The sequence below is a fragment of the Lipotes vexillifer genome, unplaced genomic scaffold, assembly GCF_000442215.2.
Source record: "Lipotes vexillifer unplaced genomic scaffold, Lipotes_vexillifer_v1.1 scaffold1562, whole genome shotgun sequence".
Lineage (NCBI taxonomy): Eukaryota > Metazoa > Chordata > Mammalia > Artiodactyla > Lipotidae > Lipotes > Lipotes vexillifer.
Window position 1 is genome coordinate 1,029,865 of NW_006771471.1, and position 10,813 is coordinate 1,040,677.

General features: G+C 40.6%; 1 protein-coding gene across 1 annotated transcript in view; it reads right to left on the bottom strand.

Moving 5' to 3' along the window:
* Nucleotides 1-67, bottom strand: part of ADO (2-aminoethanethiol dioxygenase) — a 793-nt gene extending 726 nt beyond the window's left edge. Inside the window, exon 1 of the mRNA XM_007446809.1 lies at nt 2-67. Within this exon, the coding sequence (XP_007446871.1) occupies nt 2-67 (66 nt within the window). The remainder of the gene's footprint in view (nt 1) is intronic.
* Nucleotides 68-10,813: the final 10,746 nt, after the last annotated feature.

Sequence of the window (10,813 nt, forward strand, 5' to 3'; positions counted from 1 at the left end):
CCCGGAAGGTGAGGCACGCCTGGCGGGCGATCCGTTGGATCAGGGAGGCCATGTTGTCTCGGGGCATGCCCTGCTGTTCCTCTGCGTGCAGAGGCCGGCCCCCTCCGCCCCCAGCTTTCCTCAGCCCCTTGCGGTCCCCGGCGGCCGCCACGGCTGCCCGCAGCCCCCAGCGAGGCAGGAGGCCCCGCAACTACCTGCCAGTCGGGCGCGCGGCACTACAGCCGCCCACCTCAGCGGCCACGCGCCCGCAATGGCCGGGCGCGCCCGCCTCGCGCTCCCTTTGAGCGCGCACGCGCACGGTCCACACCCCGCACTCACGCTCCGGGAGCAGGTACCGGCCGCGCAGACGGTGGTAGGCTTTGCCTTACGCCCGAAGCTCCATTCATGCGGCCCGCACCTACGGCGGTGGTCAGGCGTTGCCGGCGCCTTTCAGAGCATGCTGGGACTTGTAGTCCGGTATTCCGCATTCGCTCTCAGAGAGTTCCCTTTGTCAGCTGGAAAAGGGAAGGATTAGATATGTGTGTCACAAAGCGACCTTTAGTACGATCCCAAGGTGTTTGCTTGTTTGAAGAAAGGCGAACTGGGGCACCAGAGAAGTAGCCAGTTAACTACAACTCCCGGCATCCCTCAGCAGGTTGGGGTGACGCGCTTCCGGCGTCTGGCCTGTGGTGTGGTGGAGGCTCTTGGCAGTCTCAGGGAACTAGGCAAGAGGGTCGTTAACCTTCTGACGCAGCTCGGGCCCGGTCAGCGTTACAAGGTCGCTTTCCTGTGGCCTTAGCCTTGGGAATGAGGCTGTTGAGTTAACTTTAGCTCCTTGTGGCCGTCCAGGCGGCACTGTCTGCCACAGGGGTTACGGGACCGCGCTTTCGTAATTTCCTAAGTTTCTGAGGAGATGAGAGGGTCGAGACTGTCCGGGGTGAGCGCCACAGTTACTCTACCCAGCCGTCCCCAGCTGTTGTTTGCATCAGGGTCTGATGACGGTGCTCTTCTGGTTACAGAGTACGATAGTTTTTTGGTGGAACTTGAGAGGCTATTTGCTGTGGTCACCGTTTCTGTATACTAATGGTTATCAAACCTTAGATTGCCCAAGAAGCACTTGGTTAGGGGAGGAGGGGAGCTTTTTAAAAATACAGATGCCTGGTCTTCATCCAGAGATTGGTTCATTAGATGATTTTGAGGCATCCTGTGAGAAACCTTGTTGTGGGAGAATCAGGCAAACTCTTGACCTTAACCTTACCCTGAGTTTAAAGTCCTTTTGGATTTCCAAAGCTAAACAAGCGTTTCTTACTCAATTTTGTAATTGGAGTGGTGCAGTAAATTCTCTCCAGTTAAAAAAAGGCATGCTTTTTTAGTGGGCTATGTAACCTATCTAAGGAGCACTCAGTATTTGTCAGGCATTGTGTTAAGTACATTGCCTAATGAATATTATACTAATTCTCACAGCAACTCTTAAGAGGTCGGCATTATTATTATTCCCAGTTTGCAGATGAGGGAATAAGTTGCAAGAGGATAGCAAATAATTGACAGGGCCTAAGCAGAGCAGAAAGAAGTACAGTTTTACCAAAACCGGCAGCTTGAATTGGTGTTAAAAGCACTAAATGTGGAGTTAGGATATTGTTTTTCCAGCCTACTGTGCTACTTACTGCTACTTAAAGTTGTCTGTCTTTAGCAGACTCTACCCTTTTATATCCTCAGTTTATTTACTTGTAGAATCTGGAGTTAGGGTAACAGTTATTCTGAACTCTCCTTACTCATCAGAAGACCCTGGGGTGCGTTATAAAAATAAAGATTTGGGGGTCAAACCCAAGAGATTCTGATTCAGAAGAACTGATGTGAAGCCCAGAATTTTTATTTTTAAGATGCTCCTTAAGTGATAAGTCTTAATTATCAGCCCAGTTTGAAAACCGCTGCTAGATCTGTAAATAATGAACCTGTTCTTAATGTTAGGTGATTTCGATTGAGAGGGTGATTGTTTTAGAAAAGGACTCTTAAGTTTTACTCGTTTTCAGAGGTTGCCATGCCATTGTTAAGGTACTTAAATGTACTGTCAAAGTTCACGTAATGAAATCCCATGCAATCTTTTTCTAAAGTGAGGAATATTTAAATTAAGAAAAAAAATGCCCTCTATTCATTTAAAAATCTGGATTTTTATTTATTGATTTTATTTCTATTAAGGTATAATTAGTGGGAGGTGTAGACTCCATAGATGACAGACTTTATTAACACATCTGTTACTTCTTAATAGTTGTGCATACTTATTTAACTGAAGCTCATGGATAAAATGAGATATTAAGATACATGTTTAAAACACTGATGATACCATAGTAGCTGTCTCATAATAGTAGCTATTATTACACTTGCAAAATTGTTAAAAGCTGTAAGGACCAATGAATTTAAATAATATTGAGCAAATATTGAAACGGGATTTGCTTGTCTTGATAATTAGGTTCAAGGTAGAGATTTTTTTAAAAAAGATTATTTTTACTGGTTAACTATTCACCTGGTAATACCATCCCTCAGGTCCTTGCTGTTCATTGTTTGGCCTGAGAGTGCAAAGTTTCCTAAGACTGCCTTTATCAGAATCACCTGGGAGTATTTGTTGCAAGTGCACCTTCTCAGATCATCTCAAAATCTTCATCTGTATCTTTTGCTCATTAAAGTTTTTAAGAACTGCTGAGTGTCCATAAGGCATATGGTACTTTTTTTAGGCCGCAGACAGGCTACCTCCATAACTCCGTTTTTGGTTTTTTTTGTTTTTTTTTTTGCGGTACACAGGCCTCTCACTGTTGCGGCCTCTCCCGCTGCGGAGCACAGGCTCTGGACGCGCAGGCTCAGCTGCCATGGCTCACAGGCCCAGCCGCTCCGCGGTACGTGGGATCCTCCCGGACCGGGGCACGAACCCGTGTCCCCTGCATCGGCAGGCAGACTCTTAACCACTGTGCCACCAGGGAAGCCCCATAATTCCTTTTTGAAACTGTCCTTAAGAGCTGCTCTAATGGATGAGATCCATCCTAATGGCTTTTGCCCTTAAGAAGCATTTTACAATATTTGGCCTTCTGCCCCACTGCCAGTAGCATAGGCTGACTGGGTTTCTATTACCAATAACGTCCTTCTTTTTATGCTCCTTGTTCTGTTTTCCTTTGTGTTGCAGTAAGCAGAATGAAGACCAAAAGACATTCAGAAAGGAGAACAGACAAAAGAGAAGTGATAGTGAACAAGTGCTAGAAATACAAGACAGAAACAAGATTTGGGAAAAGTTTGGGACAGATGGAATCTATCATTCGATAAATAGTGAGTATTTATTAGGTACCAGGCATTGTTCTAGGCTTTGAGGATTTTGCAAAGAATATTGGAATTCAAGAAATTTATGTGTGTGTGTGTGTGTGTGTGTGTGTGTCTGTGTGTGTGTACTTTGGGGTTGGAGGTTGTTACACAATACAAATAAATGAGCAACATAATTTCAGAGATGAGTTTATAAAGACAAACAGGATGGTGGTGTGATGTGTGTGTGTGTGTGTGTGTGTGTGTGTGTGTGTGTGTTATTGAGTTGTCAGGTGTGACCAGAAGATAATATTTGGTTCTGAATATTAAGGAGTCAGCTGTGGAAAAATCTGGGGTCAGAGCATTCCAAGACTAGGAAAATAGCCCTAAGGATGTCAAACAGAGTATTGGAGACTATGACTTTGACCAGATGTAAAGGAACTTGGTATAATTGGGAACAAGAATGAAGGCTGGTGGGGATAGACTATGTAGTGACCTTCCGAGTTCCTGGAGGGAGATGACGTTGGGGAGGTAGGCAAGGGACATATTCCACAGGCCTTATAGGCCTTGACTGGGGTGTTACAGGGAGTTGAGAGCCATGGTAGGGAGTTGGATTATAAGTGTTGTAAGAAGCTTTCAGAGAGTACTGAGCAGGAGACTGACTTGATCTGTTTTACACTTTTCAGAGATTGGTGGGGGGGGGGGGCGATGTAACAGCATAGAAAGCCCAGTTGAAGGCAGTAATCTAGAGAAAAGAAAACTAGTGTAAAGATTAGCAATCTACTTTGCAGGTGGAGCTGCAGGGCTTGCTGATGAGCTGTTGCTTTGGCAATCTATTTCTTAAAGTATATTCTTTTTGCATATTCTTTTTCATGAGTTGACAGCTACGTGGTGATAGGTAAGACTGATAAAGCTTAAATCTCACCTCCTGCCCACATCTAACTATTAAATTTAGGAATGAGGGAAGCACACAGAAGCATGAGTAAAGCTGAGATTTTTTTTAACAGTTGCTTAATTAATCAGGAAGCAAGAAGAATTGGAAGAGCCCCTAGCATGCATGCACGCACGCACACACACACATACACACACACACACATACACACATACATATCTTTTCTTAATTCTACCTGCTCATTTATATGATCTATTCATTCTTCGGGAACTTGGCTTATATTTTATCTTTCATTCTTCTTCCCCTGGCCCTCTTCTTTATGAGGACTTTTCCTTAATTCATGGGATAGATCATCTTCTGACTTTTTCTCAAATCATTTTTCTTTCTTTTTTAAAAAAATTTAAGTTTTTGGCTGCGTTGGGTCTTCGTCGCTGCGCGCGGTGAGCGAGGGCTACTGTTCGTTGTGGTGCACAGGCTTCTCACTGCGGTGGCTTCTCTTGTTGCGGAGCGCGGGCTCTAGATGCATGGGCTTCAGTAGTTGTGGCTCTCAGGCTCTAGAGCGCAGGCTTAGTAGTTGTGGCACACGGGCTTTGTTGCTCTGCAGCATGTGGGATCTTCCCGGACCAGGGCTCGAGCCCGTGTCCCCTGCACTGGCAGGCGGATTCTTAACCGCTGCACCACCAGGGAAGCCCCCAAATCATTTTTCAGAATTCATTTTGTCCATCTCTTTTGATCACGCTTGGACCCAGTCAAAAGAGTACAAAAGTACTGACATTCTCAAATGCTCAGTGTTGCTAACCTACAGTAGGCTAGTAGTTTTTTTAAAGTGGGCAGGAAGGTTTCTTTTTTCCCAGTACCTCTTGCCAACTTACTCCTATATCTGCCTTTTAATTTTCTATAGAACATGATAAAAATTGATAATAATTTTTTCTACTTTTCGACTCAGTTGTACTTATTTATATTTGAAATATTTTGGGTTTCTATTGTAGCTTTCCTTTCAGTTTTTAAGAAATTTAGCATATTTTCTCATCCATTATCATGAATGAATGTCAAGTTGTAAGAAAAAATAAATAGTTGTGAAGGCAGAAGAACTAGTTCTAGGCATGGCAAACATCCGTATTTTCTTTCGTCTCATTTATCTAAAATTATTACATTAATTATAATAATTTAAGAATTATTAAATTCTTAGCTCTGTCCATCTCCAGTAAGGTCTTATAAAGTAACTCTACTCCACTCTACTCTGATGTAACTTTGCGTGGTTATCTGAAATCAGATCACTTTGGTATATGTGCTGTTCCGTTAAGTATGTCAGGCCCAGTAGTTTGTAGTGCTCAGGTCAGATTTTAGGTGTCCACGTTGCACCAAAAAATTGCAGAGTTTGTTTTGTGTGATATAGCTTTGTTTTCTGTGTGGTTCTACATACTGATGAATGTAGGGCTGGGATGCAGAAGGACTTAAACTAACTCCTTTTTCTCTTCCTTGCCAGTGTCTTTTTTCAGGCAATGGGAGGCAGGGAGAAAGAAGTTAAAAATTGGGAGCATGCAGAGAGAGGTTGAGGGGGAAGCAAAAAAAGGTGTGGCTTTTGCAAGCCAATAATGTAGAAAAGTTTTTGCGATGCTCAGTGTGAAGCATAGCCAAAGGCCAGGAGTCACCATTTTTGGAGGTGATTTAACACTCCCCTTACCAATTTGATGTTAGAGAGGCTTTCCTCTCCTCCTTTAAGTAGTGCAATTATTATAAGACCCAAAATAGTTCTGAACTGTAAATTAAATCTAAACACCCTTTACCTCTCTTAATTAACTTTTCCCCCCAATTTCATGCTTCTCGTTTTTCTGTCCTTTTTTTTTCCCTTTAAGAAGACATGAGGTATCTCCACCTCCTCCGCTTCCCCATCTGTCCTTTTCCTCTTGGCTGAAAGAGAGATGTTTTTTACTTTATATTTATTTTAATTAATGGATTTGAATCGCAAGTAGTGAAACAGTTGATGTTCATCTTCAAGAGGCAGTGAAAGGGAAAATCATCCTCTTTAACTTGGCAGAAAAGAACTGGATGTTCATTGCTGGTGCCTACCTGAAAAATGGCTGGGAAAGGGGCAGAGGAGGGTTCCAGAATTCTCTATCCTTGCAAGGAACAGGCACCATAGCCCAGAATCAAGGGAAGTGGGAAAACTCTTGAGAATGAAATCATACTTTCTTGGGAAATGCCTTTCTCAAGGGATGCTTAGTAAATATTGCTTGATGATTTATGGTCCATTGATTTAGGATCAAATTCCCTAGGAACAAAATATCAGGGTTCAACTCAATTGCTTGAACACTCTGATTAATAAAATCCACCATAAGTTTATCATCTTCTCCTTTTCAGTTGGGCAAGGAGAACAATAACTTTTTTAAGAAATCTGCTCCCTTGAGTGTTCACCTTAGAATACGTCCTGAGACATTTGACCGACTTGAAATAAATAGGGACAGTATTACATGTGTTTCTTTGGAGGAGTAAAATGCTACTAATCAAAGCCTTTTGAAAATAAACAAACCAAAAACCTTGTCCAACTAGATGCTCTGTTACAGCATTTAGAGGAAGCCTGAGAAATGACGGTACAATTTGAATGTGGAAAGCAGGAATCAAGGAAGAAAGAACAATAGACTGGCAGGATACCAGTTCTACTCCTGGTTCTAGCAACCCAGTGAGTGACTTTGGGTAAGTCATTTCACTTCTTGGAACCTTGGTTCCCTTATTTATAAAATGAATAATTTAGTCTAGATGATTTACTACTTTTCTTCCAGCTTTTAAAAAAAAACTTATGAATCTAAAATATTATATAAAATTAAGTAGTATAATTTTATCCTGTGAAATACTGCAGAGCATCACAAAAGACACTTTTTAAAATGTATTTTTAAAAACAGCATGTGATGAGAACACTCAGTAACATGCATACAGTGATACCTGATTTCTCCTTTGTGTCTGTGTTATCTACCTAAAGTAGATTATCTTGATATTTCCTGAATATAAATTATTGAATAAAATGAGCAAGAGCTCTTGTTTAAAATAAGGTTTACCATTATTGTTAAGTTTCCATAGTATTTTTTTTTTTTTTTTTTTTTTGCGGTACGCGGGCCTCTCACTGTTGTGGCCTCTCCCATTGTGGAGCACAGGCTCCGGACGCGCAGGCTCAGCGGCCATGGCTCACAGGCCCAGCCGCTCCGCGGTACGTGGGATCCTCCCGGACCGGGGCATGAACCCCTGTCCCCTGCATCGGCAGGTGGACTCTCAACCACTGTGCCACCAGGGAAGCCCTCCATAGTATTTTTTAAGGAAAACTTTTTTTTTTCATTTTAAGCATATGTTATGCAACAAGAGTGCCGTGTATTGCTACTGGGAAAAGCAAAACATGCCTTGAGTTAACTACTCATTTCAACCAGACCTGCTGAGGTAATTGACAGCCAACATTATAGCTCTAGAAATTCCTCTGAGGTAAGCAGAGCTTTAGTTTAATTAGGTAATTAGCTGTGGTCAGCCTATAATGAACCCATAAGCAATTAGCAATGAATTTGGGCTGCTAAAACCTATTTTTCCTCTTTTGTGTTCTTTTGCTTTCATTAACAACTGTAACTACTGAACAATTTATCTCTTCACACTAACAATCAACTTTATTATCATCAAACTCTTTGCAAGTGATAAAGCAATGAGACCTGAAGTTGGTTGCACAACATTAAGCGATTATGTTAAGTAATGCCATTTATTTGCCTAGCCATCCTGCTGTTATATTATGTCAGATAAATAGAGCTTTTAAAAGAAGTGCACACTACTTGATTTTGATGATTGCTTTATTTGTCAAACCCAAGCAACTAGTAAGAGATGTACCTTAATTTAGAGTTCTTTCTTGTTGGCTTTCAGCAAACTTGAATAAAAGGAAACAGTTCCATAAATCTACCAAAAGCAAAACCCTCAAAAAACAACTTTTTGTGTGTGTGTGTATATGGCTTGAAGAGTCTTATGTTTGGAAGGGCTTGAGATAGAATTCAGTAAATGAAAGCCTTCACTTGGCCATCTTTTCCTGTTTTGGGACAGTTTTTAGTGTCGTGGATGGCAGAAGGAATCATTATGGTTTTCCTCACATTCCTCCACTGTAAGTCTTTCCCATCCAAAATGGCAGAAAGGAAAAGGAAGAAGAGAGGGGAGTGACAAAGGGATGAGAGGGAGCTTTCTGATGTGGGAGAGCAGAAGTTACCAAAGAGGTGGAGGTCATGTTCCGAAGACTTACTAAGTGTTAATGTCAAGAAGACATTTCTGTTGTTCTGGTTCTAGGCATGTAAACTGAAACACTTCATTATATTTCAGTCAGAAATGGGTTTTGAAAAACGGACATTTTAAGTTTCTGTGGGCACATTGTACATCTACAGAGATATGATTTGTCATAATTAGAAACCAATCTGATTCCATTAGAATTTATAGAGTCCCTAATATACAGAGTGTTCTTATAAAGATGCTGTTCTGCTTATTAATAATCTAAAAATATTTGGGGGAGTTAAACCCAATGTTAGAAAATTAGCTAGCCAGTTAATAGCAGTTTAGGAATTAATTGAAGAAATATATTGCTTACTATTTAAGCAGAATTAAAAATGTATAAACAGAATTTTTCTTCTGATTGGAATATGAACATTGGCTTATAATTTCTTATCTTGAAGCGTCCCATCTGGCTGGTCTTAGAAATATTTTTCCCCCAGCAATAACTAGCAATTAGAGTTTCAGAAATGCCAATTTTAATCAAAACTCTCATTTCCAAAATAGAAAAACTTTTGTGAACTATATAAAGACTCTTCGTTTTATTCAATTGACTGTTTTGAAAAAGTAATTTAAATAATTCAGAGCCAGAATTAAGATGTTCCAGAAATGCTTAGAAAATAGTGCAAATCCTTCCAATTATGGTCATTTTTAGTCTTACCATGGGTGCAGTAATTTCACTGGCATTAATGTTTTTAATCATTTAAATATCAACTTTATAGGAGTTAAATCATGTAAAAGCAGGGTTTCTCAACTTCGACATCATTGACATTTTGGATTGACTAATTCTTTGTTGTGGGAGCTGTCCTGTGCATTGTAGGATGCTTAGAAACATCCCTGGCCTCTACCCTCTAGATGACAGTAGCACCAATTGCCCCCCCATTTCACCCCATTGTGATAACCATATATATCTCCAGATATTGGCTGGGGGGGGGGCAAAATTACCCCTGGTTGATAATCAATAATATAGAATAAGACCTTGGCAACTTCTTCCTTTAAAGGTATTTCAATATTAAAAAAATTAAGTGTGTTGAATTTGGATGTCTAGGTAGTCTTTAGTCAGTGAAGTCTTAATAGAGATAGAACAAATGAATCAGAGCTTTGCTGACCTCCAGTTTGGAGTGGTTTTGGGGGGCACTGGAAGAACACTCCTGCTCCCAAATTCCTCTTGACTTTCCCTAATGGCTTGCTATAGGGTTGGAAGTTTGCATTCTTAGAAATTTGTTCTTTCTGTCAAAATGCAAATATTCCTGAGAGGAGCATCCCTTTACACTAAAACTGAAAGTTTAGTTTTTAGCTAAATACTAGCATGTTATTAACATATACCTACTTTTTTACTTATGACAAGGTCCTTCAGAAAAAGGACCCAGAAAAAAATTACCCGGGGAATTGAGAGTTAGTGGGTGAATGGGAAGCAAACATCATGTGTGGGAAAAGGAATGATTAAAGGGTTGTGGAAAACACTAAAAAAAGATCTTCTAGACCACATTTTTAGTGGGTCAGCCTGAGTTGCTCTTGCCATGTTTCAGTGTTTGTCTTTTTCCTACTACTCCCTGTATCTTTAAATTCCATTCTTTTTTTTTTTAAGCAGCAAAGACTCTATTGTAAAATATTGTAAAGTATTGTGTTGGCCAAAATGTTCGTTTGGGTTTTTCGTAAGATGTTATGGAAAAATACGAACAAACTTTTTGGCCAACCCAATAGTTGTTTTTTTTGTGTACTTTCTTTGACCCTCTGTGTTGGGTATCCCAGGTTAATTTTTAAAAGTTATAAGTAAATCTGAAAGTCTAGAGAAACATTGACTAGATTACCTGACATTTAAACCTATCATCCACGCTGATGGAAGAGGTGTGAATGATGTTGAGCCTGCTTTTCCTCCATTGTTGTCTGGCATTGTTGCCAGTCAGTGACTGGCAGTTTCAGACCTATAAGAGGGCTTCCTGGACCTTCTAGCATCACTCAGTGGGTACCATAAGGGATGGCACTGCTTGTGGAACTCACAACCCCTCATAAGTAGATGCTTAGGCTATATTCAATTTAAAAAAGTTTCTGAAGATTAAAATAATGGTCCATTAAAAGGAACTGTCTAAAACATAGGAGACATGGAGATCTGATGGCAAGCATGCTGAAGACTGTTCCAGGATATTTTCATAAATGCCTTAGTAGCTTCCACACTGAGTTTCCATGTAGTTACAGGATTTCACTTACTCAGAGTGGGTTTTTGTCTGGTTGACTTTTTTTTTTTTTAATGGAATTACTGTTTCATGGCACTCAGACTAAGACCAAACCTTTAAGTATAGGTTCTGTTTATTTTTCTTTTTTCTATCCAGTGTCAGTTGCCTTTTCATTTCCTGATTTCTTCCTAAGATGAGGGAGCCAAAA